Source organism: Anabrus simplex, chromosome 6, assembly GCF_040414725.1.
Source record: "Anabrus simplex isolate iqAnaSimp1 chromosome 6, ASM4041472v1, whole genome shotgun sequence".
Taxonomy (NCBI): Eukaryota; Metazoa; Arthropoda; class Insecta; order Orthoptera; family Tettigoniidae; genus Anabrus; species Anabrus simplex.
Window position 1 is genome coordinate 336344533 of NC_090270.1, and position 19077 is coordinate 336363609.

Sequence of the window (19077 nt, forward strand, 5' to 3'; positions counted from 1 at the left end):
GTATTCTAGTGAGCAAGGTAGTCTATTTATAGTAAGGTCTAAAAAGTTTGATTTATTAGATTCGGACTCCAAGGTGAATTTTATATGGGGATCTATGCTGTTTAAGTTATTAAGGGTGGTAGTTGCATTTACTGTTCTGTTGTCTAGAATAACCAAATATTCATCAACATACCTGAACCAAAACAGTATATTCAAGAAGGTGTTGTTATTATTAATCGCCATATGTTCTAGGGAGTCTATATATATATCCACTAAAATCACTGAGGCCGGTGACCCCATAGCAAATCCAACTTGTTGATATATGCATTTATCAAATGTGAAGTAGTTATTATTAACCACTAATTTTAAGACCTTCATGAAATCTTGGATCACAAGTTTGCACACTATGTGTGTTTAGGTTATTATGGATAATGGGGAAGAGTTTTATAGTATAGATACTGGGGTAAATGCTGTTGATATCAAATGAATGAATGGTATGAAAGGGTTGTATTTTAAATTTGTCCATTTTTTTATCAATTCAATAGTGTTTTGTTTACAGATTTGTTCGACAGGAATTCATAAGTTTTACTGAGAAATTTCTGGATAAATTGGGCTAGTTTGTATAGTGGGCTAGGTCTGTAATTAATGATGGGGCGAATGGGGACACTGGTCTTATGGATTTTAGGAAAAGCTTTGGCGGTGGGCAGGCCAGGATTCATGTTAAGTAATAGTGTTTTTTCTTGTTCTGTAAAGAGGAATGATGTACTTTTAAGGTTTGTTTCAAAAGGCGTTGGATTTGCTGGGTCGTATCTTTTTTAACTGTAGAAAAGGAGCCGATATTGAAAAACCTAAAAAACTAAATATTCTGTTTTGTCCATAACAACAGTCATATTACCTTTGTCAGCCTTCGTAATAATAAGGTTATTATCTTTAATTTTCTTTATGCGTTTGATGATATGTTCTTGTTCGGTGAAGGTTTCTTTGTTTTTGTTACTGTTGGCGGGTGTTGTTTTATTTTTTGGGTTATGGATTTTGTTTAGTTTCCTTTTGACGTCCAATCTGACTTCGTCTTGTATGTCTGGAAGCATTTTATTTATGGCTATTTCTGATTCTATGACTAAAGTGGTAGCTGTGTTATTTTTGCTTAAATTTGGCCAATTATGTTTCGGACCTTTTTTCGAGGATCTCCTTTTCCTTGTCTAATAGTTTTGTTTTTGACAGGTTAACAACTGGGGAGTGAAATTGTTCTATTAAGGAGTATTGATTACTAAGCTTATTGGTAGTTTTTATGGTAGACCTATTTAACGTTGCGTTGTTTTTGAGATGGTTAAGCTTCTTCTCATGCGCTAGTCGATTCTGAGCTAGCACATCAAATAGTTTATCACTGACTTTTGTATGGAATATGTCCCATTGACCTTTAGAGAGTAAGTGCACTGCCTCAAGGTGTGTCTCATAGAGTTTGGTGTTCAAGAAAGATTATTTCTTGTATAAGAATTTTATTTCAATCTTGAACCAAATTTTATTTACTTTAATTTGGGCTTTCAAGAGTTGGGGAGAATTACGTTGTTTTTCCAAGTTAATTTTAAGGAAGTTGGGAGTCAAATTGTGTATCATACATTGTTTCAGAAAATGGATGTCTTTGCCCAGTTTTGCAATTTTAATTTTTAGGCCCATATAATAATGAGCCTTGGATTTTTCTTGGTAAGCTTGATCATTACAAGTTATTCACAGAACAAATCATCAACAAATGTAAACAACCACCAAAGTCAACATTAACAAAAGGAAAATCAAACCCCGCGTTATATTCCACCTTCACCTTTAATGAAAACATATAGACTACAATACAGTCAATGTCTTCAAGAAACACAATACCAAAATTTCACACAGAACTAACAATAGAAACATGGAAATAGTGCATAATTCCAAGTCAATAAACAAAACCGACACCTTTGCAAAGTCAGGCGTCTATCACTTTAAATGCAATAACTGTTTTTCTTCATATATCGGATAAACCGGAAGAAGTTTTACAATTAGATTTTTGGAGCACGTCAATGCCATCAAGTACAATAGGTTCTCGGCAATAGGCCACACATTCATGACTCAAAACATAGTTTCAGTACTATAGATTAGGACTCGGAGATTCTTAATAACAAAAACAAAGGCCCCTTACTCGACGTTACAGAAAACCGTTTTATTCATCTGGAACAATTTTTCAACCACCATCTAAACCACAAAGAAATTCCAGAAAAACCTAACACATTGTTCGACTTTTTAATCAAAGTCTTTAAGGGCATAAAATCCATGAATAAGCGATCGATCTTTTATGCTTCACACAACACTCTCTCGCGCCACACACTACCACCACTCCGTTCCCCTGACCCGCCTTAAACACTGCCCTCCCACTCCTTATCCTTTCCCTCCTCCCTCCCCTTCCCATATACCTGACTTACCCATGCCTACACACGCTCAGTCCACATCTCTTTTTCACATAGCAAACATCAAGCAAGCTGCACAAGGTGAGTCCCATGTTTCATCACACACGACCATGAACTTGTCTAGCCCCATTTTAAGTAATCTATTCATGTAACTAGTTTTCCTTTTCCTTTTTAGGCTTCACTATCCACACTGAACTGAGAAAAATTTTAGTCTAACTAAAACCATACTCAACCCACCACCTATTATGTGCCGGCTATAAACAAATAATTATCAGAGGACCTTGTTAATTATGTAGACTACTGGATTTTGACTTATATCTCCACCAATATCAACAGAGAAGTGGACTTCAATATTACTTAGACATTTTAATGTGTACATCAAGATTTTAAACTCACATATCATCAACCCAACATTGAATGTGTAACATCATCAACAGTTTCACAACCACAATAGACTATAACACCAGTGATGCGTTGCAACATACCACCATATATTTTACCTACTTTCCATTTTTAAGTGTGATATTGTCACTTATGTATTTTATATCACATTGTACATATATTGTTTATAGTAATGTAAGTTACTCGCTCAGTTTGCAAGTTTAGGCTGAAGATGACACTCTTACATGTCAAAACCGGTACTATAAATAAATAAAATTAAATTAAAATAAAATATAATAAATATAATATAATATAAAATTTAATAAATAAATAAATAAATAAATAAATAAATAAATAAATAAATAAATAAATAAATAAATAAATAAATACACTTACAGACAGCCTCTAAAGTGAAATTTCTGGGAGAGAGATCACAGCCTTTCAAAATAAAAAATGGTGTACGACAAGGCGACGGACTATCCCCAATTCTTTTTAATTGTGTCCTAGAGAAAATAGTGAGAATTTGGAACGAAAAACTTATTGAACTCAACATTTCACCGATAAGGTTAGGAAGAGGAAACAAAAGGATCGAAATAAATTGTCTTGCATTTGCAGATGACTTTGCAATACTTTCTGAAAATGTGACATCTGCTATAACCCAAGTAAATGTCTTGGAAAGAATCGCCAGCAGGAACTGGCTTAAGAATTTCTGCAGAAAAAACAAAATTTTTAACAAATATTTGGGATGCACCAAAATTTCTGAAAACAGATATTGGCCAAATAAAGAGGGTAAAAAAATTCAAATATCTAGGGGAAATAATCCAAGAAAATGGTTTAGAAAGATCTGCAGTAGAGGAGAGGGTACATAAAATGGAGAGAGCTTATGGTGTCACCCAAGATATCTACAATAAAAGATGCCTATCCAAAAATGCAAAAATAAGGCATTACAACACAGTAGTGAAGCCAGAATGCCTATATGCAAGCGAATGTCTGGCATTACACTATACAGTAATTTAGATAAACTAGAAATACTAGAAAGGCGAATCATGAGGAAAATATTAGGCCCAAAAAACACAGCAGAAGGTTGGAAATTACGAAGTAATGCTGAAATATATAAAAAAAAAATAGAAAATATATCAGATGTAATGAGGAAAAGGAGACTTATGTTTTTTGGACATTTATATCGAATGCAAGATAGTAGATTAACCAGTAAGATTTTCAGATATTTGTGGGGTAAGAAATCAACGACAAGCTGGGTCAATGAAGTAAGAAAGGATTTAGAAAAAAACAATATAACAACAGAAGAAATAAATAATAGAGAAGGCTTTCGGGAAAAAGTATTGAAAATAGAAGGATTCCAAGGTAAGAAAGTAAAAAAGACTGGTTCAAAGTGGTCTGAAGACAGAAAGAAGGAACTGAAATTGGCACGTGGTCCTCTGGTGGCCCATTCGAAAGAAAGAAAGAAAGAAATAAATAAATAAATAAATAAATAAATAAATAAATAAATAAATAAATAAATAAATAAATAAATAAATAAATAAATAAATAAATAAATAAATAAATAAATAAATAAATAAATAAATAAATAAATAACATGTTGTAAACTAATATCTTGTACGACATATATTTAATATTGATTAGGTGGAACCTTCATTCAAATTTTGACAATGTAATCTCAGTTCAATCATCATCATCATCATCATCATCATCATCATCATCATCATTTCTCTTTATCCAGCTGTAGCCGGGTAGGGGCAAATATGTTTCCTCTCCACTTTCTTCGGTCTTTCCACCACTCCTCCTCCAACACCGTGTCCCAGTCCAGGTTTCTTTCTATAATACTGCATTGGATTGTATCCTTCCATCTCAATCGTGGTCATCCACAGCTTCTCCTTCCTTGCATTTGCATTTCCATCACCTTTTTTGGCATTCTTTCATCACTCATTCGCTTTATATGCCCAAACCATCTTAGTCGGCCCTTCTCTATTCTATCATTCATTTTTTCCCCTCCAATTTCTTCCCGGATTTTCTCATTTCTTATTTTGTCTCTTCTACTCTTCTGTATCATACTCCTCAAGAACTTCATTTCGGCTGCCTGCATTCGACTCTCATCCTTCTTTGTCAATTGTCCAAGTTTCTGCTCTGTAAGTTGTTATGGGTACGTAATACATCTTGTACAGACGTGCACATTAATGGTGTCCTAACATAAACAAATAAACAATCAACACTGCCCCACTCCAGTACTGAAAAGAAGGGGAGAGAGTGAACGGGTAGTGTTGAAGGCCAATCAAGTACAAAACATGGGGGAAGGGAGTGAAGGGGTAGTGTCGAAGGCACAATGACTCACCTTCTCGCTTAACGCATTGCTGCATGGACTGCATGCATACAGCCCGCTACAAGACTTCGTTGTGATCGAAATGGGCACAGTGGCGGATGTATTGAAGTACAGCATTAGGTTACCTACTCGTCCGGCCCCGCGGTGTACGGGGCAACGCGTCCGGCCGCCCAGGGTTCGATTCCCGGCCGGGTCAGGGTGTTTTAATTGTAAATGATTAATATCCCTGGCCTGGGGACTGCGTATTTGTGTCATCTTTAACATTCCTCACATTCAACACTCAACACTTCCGCAATTCCAATTACATGCAGGTTCATATATTGTGCAAGTAGGGGCAAAAGAACTCTATAGGTCGACGCCCCGAACAAATAGCATTTTAATATAAAAAATTAATTACAGTATTACAGTATTAAGAGGAAAAGGAGGTTTTTAATCGAAAAGTATTTTATACTAGTTGGAATATTTTGTAGCTGCGTTATATCGGGTATACCAATCCTTCTTCACCTCGTTCTTGCCATATTTCTATCCATCTTCAAACTGTCTTAAGACTGCATGGCATTGCTTGTGCTATTGCTTGGGGGACCATGTGAGCCTCCCACATGCCAACAATACGGCCTCGATTCACCTGTGATAGGATAGGAGCCATCTTATTACAATGTTACAGTATAACGCCGGAATACACACACTGTGTATTCAGCACTACCTGTTCACTCCCTTCCCCTCCTTTTCAGTACTGGAGTGGCCTTCAACACTATCCCTTTACTCTCTCCCCTCCTTTTCAGTACTGGAGTGGGGCAGTGTTGATTGTTTATGTCAGGACACCGTTAATGTGCGTGCGTGTACATGGTTTCCTTTGCTTCCATTGGCACATCTTTGTCCCATAACATGTTTCTTACACTATGATGGAAACTACTTCCAGCTTGAAACCTCTTACAAATCTCAAGCATCCAGTCGAGCATTCTCCATTAACTCACTCCCCATTTATTTGAACGTTTCCACTACTTCCGGGGCCTTGTCTGCAAGTCTAATCTGATCTTTCCCTTCTTTCTCCCCTCTAGTCATAACAAGAGATTTACTCTTTTCTACACTTATTTTCAATCCACATTCTTTGATCTTCCCATTCACCACATTCAACTGTTCTTGAACTTTCCTGTCATCTTCTCCCCAAATCCCAACATCATCAGCAAATAACAACATGTTCATTTCTCTTCCTCCATATACTGCTTTTGGCGTTCTCATGATGTCATCCACTAATACTGTAAACAGGATTGGTGACAGAACACTTCCCTGTCTCAGCCCACTAGTTATTTTGAACCAACTTGTCCTGCCAACTTGTGTTTACATGCAACTACAACATTCCTTGTACATTGCCATGATCATTTTTATTAATCCCTGTCCAGTTATTTTTTGCACCAGACTGTCCCAAACTTTAGTCCTGGGGATACTGTCATATGCCTTTTCAATGTCAATAAATGTCATTACCATATCATTCCTGTACGCCCATTGCTCTCAGTTCAATACAGAACAAAATTAAGTTTTTAACTTTTAAGAAAACGAATGTCATTAAATCTTGCATCATTAAAATTAAGTGAAATCTGGTTAAGATATCACAGGAAAATATGTTCCTTTTAAATGTTGACGTTACGTCATTAAGCTTCCTGAAGCCAGGGGTACTCCTCTCTAATTTGTGACAAGATGATTCTCACAAAACATTGGAACCAACGGAGCAAATCAGTGAAGAACTTAAAGACTGAGACAAGTCGTAATCACTATGAAGGAGGAGTCTAAAAAGAAAAGAAGAAATGTGATGCTAGACTGGCGAGAAATGTTATAAATTTCAAGTATTTAAGTGTGATTTGATAGAATCTACATAATGTATGCACCCCAATTTTTGAATCAAAGTGGGGTAAAAGAAATGTTTGTGTATTTCATGCACTCATTTTCTTGATAATTTATAGCACAGTTCTAGATGCATATCGAAATAAAGATATTGAATGGTGTGAAAGCTGGCATTCCAAATACTGTGCAACTTCCTGTTATCACCTTCTTCTTTTTCTTTTTCTTCTTTCCTGGCCATATATGTTCCCATAAAACAGGCACTCCCGAGCTCACTCAGGGTCTGCTCATCTGACTTGGAGAGAGTAGGTCCGACTTTCTTGTACCAGATCTAATGGCACTTCACTTCTTCACTTCTTTTCCCGTCATCACCCATTAGGAAATAGCACTGGACAATGCACTACTATAGTTCGGTGTGTGAATCAGCACAGACCTGTCTAGCGAAGCTCTAATCCAATCTGGTAAAGAGGCATTTTACGAGTATATTTTGGTATTCACTAATGAAAATCACCATTATACTTCAAATCAGCCCTGTCAATACTTTAAATTTCTTAATTAATTATTTCAACATTACACACCGTACAAGATTTGAGAACATTTTACGTTCTCTTCCTCAGTGGTTCATAAACTACCAAACATTTCTTGGATCTACCTACTACATTATATTAACCTTTAGACTCCCAGGGTAACAAACTGGGTTCGGCAAAATCTCTCAACGATCTATCGGTACACCGAATTATTTCGAATTGTTTCCTTATTTACATAGTAGATGTCCCTAGCTATCAGGGAATACTAGAGGACAGTTCTAGCTTACGTTTTACTCAATAGGAATTGCTGTTATCGTTTAATTGTACATAATTATTTGACCTGAAACGTGTTCTGTTTCCAGACTAGTTGACATCGTGTATGGCAGCAACTGCAAAGTCGTGCTCAGTATTCTATGTGTTTATGCGATTTATTTGGTGATTTTAAGCAGTATCTTAGGCAGTATATATAGTTTATTAGATAACTTAGTCTTCATGTAATTTTAGTTAGTGGTGCTAGTGCTAGATCAACAATAGAATTGATATTTACAGTGTGAACAATAATGGAAAAACATCTGGAAAGGAACAAGGAAATCATCTTCATATTTTTGGATCTGGAAAAAGCTTATGATACAGTTAAGAGAAAACATGTATGGGAATGCCTACTGAAAAGGAATGTGCCAAAATAATTAATTAACAAGATAAAAATGAGAATAACAGCAGTGTACAAGTGGGGAGTGGTAAATTTGAAACATTTTATGGGGAAAAAAAGGTCTCAACCAAGGAAGTGCACTGTCACCAGTATTGTTTATTATATTGATGGATGAAATCATAAAACGTATAAAACAGAGTATCAGGAGTGATGATGTGGTGATTTGGGGAAAGGGAGAAAAGGAAGTACAAAGGAGACTGGACATTTGGAATGAAAATCTGAAGGAGTTTGGAATGGAAATTAGAAAACAAGAAAACTGTAGTCATGCACTGTGAAAAATAGAAAAAGAGAAGCCAAGTAAACACAGATGGAGAATGGTTAGAGAATGTAGAACAGTCTACATATACGGGTAGCATTATTAATGGAAGTCATGAAATCAACCCTGAAATTAATAACAGACTAAGTAAATGCACAAAATTTTATCATCAAGTCAGAGAGCTTTTATGGGATGACAAAGTACCCAAGAGAACAAAATTATTATATAAACAGTATTTCATACCAATTGTAACATAGGACTAGAAACGCTGGTAACTAATATGAGACAAGATAATAAGATCCAAGCAGTAGAAATTAAAATTTTAAGAACATCAGTTAAAAAGAGAAGAAGAGATAGAATTCAAAATATTCAAATCAGAGAAGAGCTAAACATAGAACCATTAGCATAGAACATACAGAAAGCAAGACTAGATGGTTCGGACGTGTAAAAAGAATGGGAAAAGAACGGGTAGCAAGGAGGGACTTGGAAAGAGAAGTTAAGGGAAAGAGACCAGTTGGAAGACCAAGAAGAAGGTGGATGGATCAGATTTGGAAGGACATTAGAGAAGCTGGATTGGATGTTGCAGAAGTAATGGAGCAGGAAAAGTGGAAGGACAGAAAGGAGTGGAGGAGGCTTGTTAACCACACCTGGGCAACTGGAGTGGGGCACTGATGATGATGGTGAGTGCTAGTGTAGTATTAAGTGTAATTCAGTACAGTACTGTGCAGTTACGAGTGCACATAACCTGTGAGAGATGGCGAGCCAAAGTGCGCGTTTAGGTGACAATGATATAATGGAATATTGAGACCGTTATTCGAGCGATGGTGATAATCTTTCATCGGAATGTAAAAGTGAGGACAGTGATGTGCCGAATCCTGCATCGCCAGATAGTGATGTTGGTAGTGAGGACGGTGATATGGAAGATGAAGATTGTTGTTATATCTTAGCCCCAGAACAACCTATCCCTCCTTCTACATCAGTATCACGAACTGACAGGGCCTAAACATATGCCACCACAAGATTCCCTCCCAATTTGTATTTCAATTTGTTCTTTACCTCGACCCTTCTAACTTTGCTTGTCAAGGAAACTAATCGTTCTGCCCACCAGTTGCTGACTAGAAATAAGGACAAGCTATCTCCACCACTTCGTAAATGGAAGGACTGGAACCAAGCTAAGTCAGTCTTCCTCAAGAACGAAAGGAGACTTTACCTTAAGTAATGTCAACAAGGTGCTACGAAAACAACTTGTAAAGACATTCATTTGGAGCGGCATGGAATACGGGACCGAGAAATGGACAATTGGTGCGGATGAAACAAGAGGGATTAAAGTATTTGAAGTATGGTGTTATCGAAGGAAGCTTAATATTCCATGGATCAACATAGTGACAAATGAGGACGTCGTGCAGTTTGCAGAGGAAGTACCAGACTTGTGGAAAACAATAACATGGAGAAGAGACCGTTGGGTGGGAGATCCTTGCTACTCTTCCTAAACAAGCTCTGCCTTGTAACCTGAACTAATCTTACATAACATCATCATCAGTTTTCGACTCCAGTTGCCAGGGTGTGGTTTACGAGCTCTCTCCACTTTTGTCTGTCCATGTACCACTCTTCTCTCAAGACGACATCCCAGCTGACTCCTCTTGTTCCTATGTCCTCTTTCACTTGGTCCAGCCATCTCATCCTAGGTCTTCCTACCGGTCGTTTTCCGGCCACGACTGTGTGTAGCCATTGTTTTGTTGTCCTTCTATCGTCCATTCGTTTGACCTGGCCAAACCATTTCAAACTGGCCCTTGTCACTTTTTCATTCAGGGATGGGTACACACCAGCTTCCTCCCTTATTCTTTCATTCCTTACCCTGTCCCTTTTTGTCTTCTGTACCATAGTTCGTAGGAACTTCATTTCTGCGGCTTGTAGTTTGCTATCCACTTGTTGGGTTGTTGTAAAGGTTTCTAGGCCATATGTTATTATGGGGGTGAAGTATGATTGGAATAGAATCTGCTTTGATCTTAAGGGAACTTGTTCGTTCCAGAGGAAGTTCCAAACTTGATGGTAAAACTGAGCTGATTTTTGAATGCGGTTGTTAATCTCATGCTGTATTCTGTTATCACTTGAAATGATGCACCCAAGATCTTTATATTGGTCTACTGTTTCCAGCTGTGTACCTTCCAGCATTATTTTTCCTTTCTTCTTCTGCCTGTTGACAGACATAGTAACAGTTTTCGATTTATTTATTGTTAATCCGTGTGCTTTCAAATGTTCATTCCAGATGTTCAGCCTCTCTTGGACTTCCTTCTCTGTATTTCCCCAAATTACTACATCATCTGCAAATGCAAATGCATTGATGTCCATATTGTTCTTCTGCTTAATTTCTTTCATGACTTCATCCATGACAGTGATAAAAAGTAAGGATGAAAGGGTACTGCCTTGTTGCACTCCTTTAGTGGTTTGGAACCAATCAGAATTACTGTTTCCTATCTGTACGCAACTGCAGCAGTCTTCGTAAAGCATTTTAACTTTCTGGATATGCCCTTTGGGTACATTTTTCTTTCTTAAGCATTCACTATCAAATGCTTTTCCGTGATCCAAAAACACTCGTGTTAAGTCTTTGCCCTTCTCCCAATGCTTTTCTATCAGTATTCTAAGTGCAAATATGAGATCGGTAGTTGATCGGTGTTCTCTGAATCCATATGGTTCTATTATTCTCCTTAGCCTTTTTTTCAAGTATTTTCTCAAATATTTTCAAACCATGAGACAATAAAGTGATCCCTCTATAAATGCTACATTTCTTCCGACTTCCTTTTTTGAAGAGAGGTATTACTATTCCCTTTTTCCAATCATCTGGGACTTTCCTATCCTTCCATATTGCATTAATTACTCTATGAAGCCACTGTATTCCTATTGCACCAGTTGCTTTGATCATATCTGCAATGACTTCATCAAATCCTGTTGATCTTTCTTTGGGCATACTATTACGAGCCGTCTCTACTTCCTTCCATGTTGGCAGGCTCTCTTGGTCAGGCTCATCATTGCAGCTTAAACTGACCTGCGTGGTTACATCATTGGAGTCTTTCCCAGTACTGTTGTATAAATTATCAAAATAGGATTTCATGATCTTCCTTATTTCTGTCTCTTCCCTATGTTACCATCTGGTTCCTCTATTGCTGTTATGTATTCATTGTCTCTTCTTATATTTCGTATTGTTCGGTAAACAGGGTGTCCACCAAATCCAGATTTTGAAATTCCCTGACATTTCCCTGTTTTCCAGACATAAAAACAATTTTTCCCTGACACACAATGACAAAAAAATTAAATTATAATAGGTTTCCAGGTATGGCCGTAATATTAAAATACATTTTGAAACCTTAACATGCAAAAAATAAATGAGTAATTAATGTACATATTAAATTTCAAAACTTGCAAGTTTAATTTAGTCCAATTTAATTCACTTTAAGATTTAAAAAAGTTATTACCATTACTGCTTCAGTGAAGAAATTTCTTCATCTATAGCGAGCAACGACTGTCGAGCTTCTGCCATCACCCTCCGCTTCTTTTCTTCTAATTCTTTCAGCAACAAAGTGGCCTTTCTCTTATTTTTTTGCAAAGAATCTTCTGCTTCCAATGCTTCACATTTCTCCTTTAGATTTTGAATATACAAGGCATGAGCATTCCTTGCAGCATGGAGAATGTTCTTATTAATGGAGACCTTTTCAATTCCACCAAGGTTTGAGATAGCATCATATACTCTTCTTTGTGCTACAAGGGATTCTTGTAGCATGTTCTCTACAATAATTTCTTTATTCAGAGAAAAACCACTTTCAAGTGAAGCATTTCCATGAAACAACATTAGTATCATTTTGAGAAATGAAGCTAACTTTTCTGTGTTCAAATTTACTGTTGGCAAGACAGTGCGGAGCCAAAAGTGATCTAATCTCTCGTTTTTAGAAGACAAAGAATTCATTTCTTCTTTGAAAGTATCATTCTCACACACAGAAGTGAACTCCCTTTGTATATGATCAGCTTCATTACCCGAGATCCATTTGCTTTCAACAAAGACATTTAAAGCTACCCTTAGCCGTTTGCTGCTTAGAGGTTGCTTGGCTACACTTGGATCAAAACAAGAAATTCCTTTAGTCAGTTTATATGCCAGTGGTGACCGTTCCAGTATCTTCTTGCACAAAGCTACCATTCCTCTTAGACAATCTGTGCGAAACACTAATATATCTCTATCATTTAATCCAGGAGTGCCACGAAGTGCTGCTCTAGCAGCATAACCTATGTCAATTTTAGATGCAGGCAGAAGATTTTCTTTACTGTCTAAATTAATTTTGAGGACATTTCCTGAAGACTGGAGTGACTCAGACTTAACAAACCTTGTCATGACATTTTTCATTGTTGCAATGAGAGATTCATACAGGAGTGGTGCAAATGGAAGATCTGTCTGAAACTGTTTTAGGAATGGTTCCAAATCTCCAACAAGAGATAATAAAAATGACAACTTGGCCTTAAGTAGCTTATCTTTAACTGAAGTTGATACTATTTTGAAGCTGTTACAGTTTGGGATTTTCTTGTCTGTGTTTGTTCCTTCCACATATTTGTCAACATTAGGTAGAATATCTATAGCACGTTCAATGACTTTTGAATTTTCAAGCCATCTTATAGCACAATATTTCAAAGGAAATACGTTTGAACCTGAATAATGTGTATAATCAGCACGTCTTGCAGGAACGTAGCAAAACAAGAAGTGAAGAGCACGAAGAAACTCGGCAATATTCCACTGGGTTTCTTTTACTGCTATTTTATATGAATTGTGCACAGTATGCAAGCCACAAGATCCAATGTTCACCAAAATAGGAGCATCTGGATCATCACTTAATAAATTACCAATATCCTGAAGGAACTTTTTATTAACATTGGGACCATCCATTGAAATTTGTAAGAGTTTTTTTAGACTGAGTCCCTGCAGTGCTCGCACAAAACCATTTAACAAATCTGAGGAGGTAGAGTGACCAAGAAACACGGAATCAAAATAAGAAGTGCATACTTCATTGGTATCAGGATTGAAACCACGAACTACAAGATCCATTTGGCCCATCTGAGAAACTTTATTCAGTGACTCGTCAAAACCAACTGTGAAATGTGTGCACTTATGACACATCTCAAGAACTTGCTTATGAAAATAGGGGGCCAAACCATGAGTGATTGTATATGCAATTTTTGTTCTGTGCAGTTGAACTTTCGAAGCTATTTCAGAGTCTGGAAACATTACTGGGAACAAACGTACACTAGCTTCATGGGAACGTAAAGAATGGTGTTGCATGACCGTATGCATGCACCATATAATCTCAGCTTTGGTTACTTGCTCTCTTGAAAGATAATTCTGTAGACATCTCGTCTCTGGTGAACCTTCTTTAATAGAAGAAGAAGAAGAAGAAGAAGAAGAAGAAGAAGAAGAAGAAGAAGAAGAAGAAGAAGAAGAAGAAGAAGAAGAAGAAGAAGAAGCAACAGCAGCAGTGGAGTCATATGTGATAGATTTCGTTGTGGTAGCTGTGGCAGGCGGAGGACAATTTGTTTTTGCGGCCAGGGTATTATCTACTGAGTTTAAGTCATTTTTTACTTCACTATTCGAATGTTCTTTTTTAAAATAACTTGAAAGGGATGATGAGAACTGGCTGAAGTTGACACTACTGGCATGCTTCTTTCCTACCATGTGACTTTTTAATGCCTGCCTCCCCATGTTGCTAAGAGAAAATGATGTTTACATATTATGCAATATGCTGAAAATTTGTCCTGAGGCATGGGTTTCAACCACGTTCTGAAAGTATCATCAAGCAGCCACCTTTCATTAAACGAAGTTTTCCTTGGCTTTGATGAAGACATCGTTAGCTGAAAAAAGTAAGTAATTAAAGTCCTATACTCCGCACGACTTTCTTGTAAACTGACAGTTCGCAAAACAAGCGAGCACTGCCTTACCTATGCTGCCAGCACTCTACTGCTTCGATAACAGTTGATGCACTCGTAAAATGCAATACCCTACTATGAAAATCATACACAAATCAAAAGTGGAAACAAATTTACAAAACTTCTTAACAATATCATACACTAAAACAAGAATAGGTACATTATTATAAAGTGTAAAAGAAATAAATTATTCGCGGCTAATGACGGGCATAAGAAGGTTATGGCTGATCGATACCACGGTGTCAATTTTTGCCGAGTCACATTCTTGCCGCTTGTCTTGCACGAACTATACAGGGGTATGGTACACAGATGAACTATATGGTAACCAACACATGGATGTAAATAAAATTACAACTACATTGAACACTATTAAACCTATATACCACACACGCCGAGTTAGGTAACTTAACCACGTGGTGATGTAGGCAATACAGTTGGCAGACAGGTTTCAAGATTGCGCTCAACCGATATAAATCGATATGAATGGTGGTTTGGGATTGACTGGATCAAGAACGAATACATACAAATATACTTCACAAACTCAAAATCTCCTAACCAACAAACAACCTTCATCTTACAGTGTGATGTCACTTTATTTTAAATCTTGTTCTCTATTCACAAAATTACACGTGATATTACAAGCTACTAGTCGTGCCTGAAAACTACCGAACCCCTCTCACGCAAGTTAGGTTAGAAACTCAACATGGCGCTGCCCACGGTGTTACCTACATCAGCGCATTTCATAATAATAATAATAATAATAATAATAATAATAATAATAATAATAATAATCATGAACATTCAATGAGTATTAAGTTTAAGTGAATTTCGCACTTTCCTGCATTCAGTCAATGTTTGTTGTCTTGTTTTTGCATTTTACAAGGTAGTGACTATGGCACACGTCATTACACACTAAACAGTCATCCGTTGGGTTGTGTAATTTTGTCTATATGCATATTTTGTTGTGGAAGCTATGTATTTAAGCGATTAGAAAAACTGAGAACGCAATATAGGCCTAATTCAACATGCTCGCCATTCCCCAACAACACAGCATATTCAATAGTAAGCAGATCATAACATTGAAAATTCGATCGATCAATCGATCTATCATAGTCGCTACTGCTTGCTATAGCCTATCCATATAGCTACTGATGCTATTGGTTACTTCACGTTCGAGATCACAATTGATTTTTTAAATGTTTGTTCAGTTTTCTTTACAATTTATTCCTGGCATAAAAGACATGCCCTAGATTAATGTTATAAAAACTGAAAAATGTGCTTCTATTAAGGGATAAATACGGTATGTCAATTTTATATGGCAGAACGAATTTCCAGATTTTTTTCTGAATTCCCTGACATTTCCCGGTTTTCCAGTCATTTTTCGAATTCCCTGACATTTCCTGGTTTCCCCGGTTTTCCATACGGGTGGCCACCCTGGTAAAGTAATTTAGAATTAGCTTTGCTGTCTTGCTCTAGTTTATCTGTGAAATCAGTCCAAGCTTTCTGTTTTTCTTCGGCCACAATTTTCTTTACTCGTAGCTTCTGATCTCTGCATTTCTGCTGCAGTTCGTTTACTCTAGATTCATTCCTTTGACTTCCTTTTTGCATTTCTTTGTCTCTGGCTTTCCTGGTTTCATTTTTCGCTTTCACAGCAATCTTCACCTGATCGTTCCACCAAGGAGTTTGTTTTGCCTTCATTTTGCTATTAGTTTTACCGCAAACTTCTACTGCAGCTCCGACAATGCTTTCTTTGAATCTAGTCCACTCGATGTTGCCTTCTTGTAATGCATCTGATGGTAATTTATTGGTCACTTTTTTTGTGTATTCAACTTGTTTCTCTGCCTTCTTTAGCTCCCATGTCTTGATTTTTGGTTTCCTGTATTTCTGAGGTCTATAAATTTCAATGTGCTTTATTGTTGCAAGGAGAAGTCTGTGGTCACTGTCCAGGCTTTCACTTGGTATAACTCTGACATCACATATGGTCTTTCCTGCTTCATTGTCTGATATAAAATAATCTATCAGAGTTTTAGTATCTCCATTCCAACTGTATCTTGTTAGTTTATGACTTAGCTGCTTCTGAAACCAACTGTTGTTTATTCTCAAGCCATTCCTTACACATAGATCTAGAAGATGCTCTCCTTCTGGGTTCCTGTCTCCATAACCATGTGGACCTAGTATATTTTCATATCCAAGCCTGTCTGATCCAACTTGAGCATTTAGATCTCCCATTACTATGATATTTTCCTCTCTTTCTACAGCTTCTTCTAAATCAGTTCAGAATTGTTCTTTTTCCTCTTTGTTACAGCCAGTCTGTGGGGCATATACATGGACTACTGTCAGCACACTCTTGTTAAGAGAGATGTTCAACTTAATAATTCTTTCATTAACATATATTACCTCACTGATGACATCAATGTCCTCTCTTAATATGAAACCTACACCATTTTTGGCTTCTGCCATTCCAATGTAGTTTGTATCCTTTTCTTAGCTTTCTTGTTCCTCTTCCCTTCCACTTTGCCTCACTCAGGCCAAGAATACAGAGGTTCCTCCTTTCCATCATATCTATCAGCTCCTCGCTTTTGCCAGTCAGGGTCAGGATATTTAATGTTCCAATTCTGTGTTTAGGGCTCTTTCTTTTGGGCTTCTTCTCAGAACATCGTACTTGAACATCAGCCTTACGGTCATCATACGTTGCAGATGTTTGAGAAGATGTGTCTATCCGGTATTTTTGCGTTCCAAGGCTCGTTTTGTAGTTGAAAGCAATCGATATAACCCTTCAGTTGACTTGCTAAGCCTAACACTGCTGGGGATTTTCTGTCAGGGGTATTCTCCCTTAGCCTTTGGCAGTCCCCTACCTCACTGCAAGGCAGCAGCTGATGAATTTATATGCCATTTCCTACACAAGGGTCTCATCAAACCTTCTAGGGGAAAACTACTCCACCCGTAGCTATTGGTCTTCCCCTAGTTTGTCGGGTTTAGTGTTGGCCGCCCAGCCCTCGGCCAGACAGTCGCAGGTAGTACCGTCTACTGTCGCATACGGTAGCAGGATCACTCCTGACCCGACAATGTTACATATAAACTTGGAAATTCTGATCTGTATGTAAAACAGGTCTTAATTACAAAGTCTCTTTTATCACAAGCATATTCTCAAAATAAAACACAACAAAATTTTACCTTGAGTGTATGATCTTGACTTCCAGTAAGAACTCTTCCTCCTTCGGAGTCAAGTACAGTGATAGGCTGCTGGTGGGCCTTGGTTGTGTTTAATCGAATGCAACGAATATCCTCTTCCACGCTGTCCTGAGATTTTTTTGTATCCCAGTCTGATATAGAACCAGCGCTGCCTGTACGTACATGAGCTGAAAACAAATAATCCTGACAAGTTCTCCATGAGTCTTCAACTAACAATTTCTATTTTTATCAGTATTCTGGGTTAGCATTTACTTAACACACACTAGACCGCTCTTATTCTCAGGGAAAATAATGAGATAAGGGAACTTTAGACTAAATCACTATGTTTAACCTATTCACCTTGTATTTAAAAGACCACTGAGTTTACTCAGAAACTAGACTTAAATCTTGTGACCTAGGAATTTAAAGCTCTGCCCTGCAGTATGGCATACATCAAAACAAAACCTAACACAGATCCTCACAGTGTAGGAATATTTCCATTTAGCATGCAGAGAATTGTACTCACCAGTAAGCATGCAGAGAATTGTACTCACCAGTACTGATGCCTTGAAAAGAGGATTTGATGTGATAAATTTCAAAACACCCCCTTCAAAATTTGCCCTTATCTTTGCTCCAGCACAACTGAATACAGGGCTTTTGAACTTGCAACATTAAAATGCAGAGGACAAAATATGATTTTACCCCATCCTCATTAATGTCAAACCACCACTGTTTCTAGTGTAATCATTTGTTTTGCATGCCGTAAGAGAAAAGATATGAATATTGATTTTTCACGACCACACTGTAATCGAAACCGACTTTCAACCTATTAGGTCGTGTCATGTACATTTAGTACGTGTTGAAGAGATGTTAAATACAGAACAAAAATGGCTAACCAGACACCAGTGGGATCCGAACCCACAACCTACCGTTTTTCACGTAGGCTGTAGTGCCGGACCTGTAGCTTAGATCCTTTCCAACAGAACAACAAAGGCCTAGGCCACCATAGCTCAATTGGTAGAGCAACCAACGTGAAATCGGGAGGTTGTGGGTTCAGATCCCACTGGTGTCTGGTTGGCCATTTTTGTTCTGTACTTAATCTCTCTTCAACACGTACTAAATGTACATAACACGACCTAATAGTTTGAAAGTCGGTTTCGATTAGAAAAGATATGATCTATAAATATTGGAAACTCTGACAAAGGACAATCAATTCAGACACTTCAGAGTTTCCAGTGAATGAATGAATGAATGAATGAATGAATGAATGAATGAATGAATGAATGAATGAACAAACGATGGGACAGTACTCCCCTGTCACCCACGTTCAGTCACGTTTGACCTTCCTTGCACGTTTTTGTTGTAATTGCATTAAATAACCCGTAATCTCGCAATCCCTTTTGGAAGACGAGCTGTCAACCTTGCTTAGATTACCATTATTATGTGCTCTCTCTGCTTTATTATTTTTTGCTTTCTTCTGATCCATTATC

The 19077-nt window shown here is 37.4% G+C and overlaps 1 protein-coding gene across 3 annotated transcripts in view; it reads right to left on the reverse strand.

Annotated features, from left to right (window-relative positions):
• SCAP (SREBP cleavage activating protein) overlaps positions 1-19077 on the reverse strand; it is a 364198-nt gene that overhangs the window by 67574 nt on the left and 277547 nt on the right. For 2 of the 3 annotated variants that reach the window (XM_067148878.2, XM_067148879.2), the window contains exon 13: positions 17591-17775. In XM_067148878.2, coding sequence (XP_067004979.2) covers positions 17591-17775 — 185 coding nt within the window. Of the gene's footprint in view, positions 1-17590; positions 17792-19077 lie in introns of all 3 variants that reach the window. The other variant, XM_067148880.2, reaches the window with a different exon arrangement.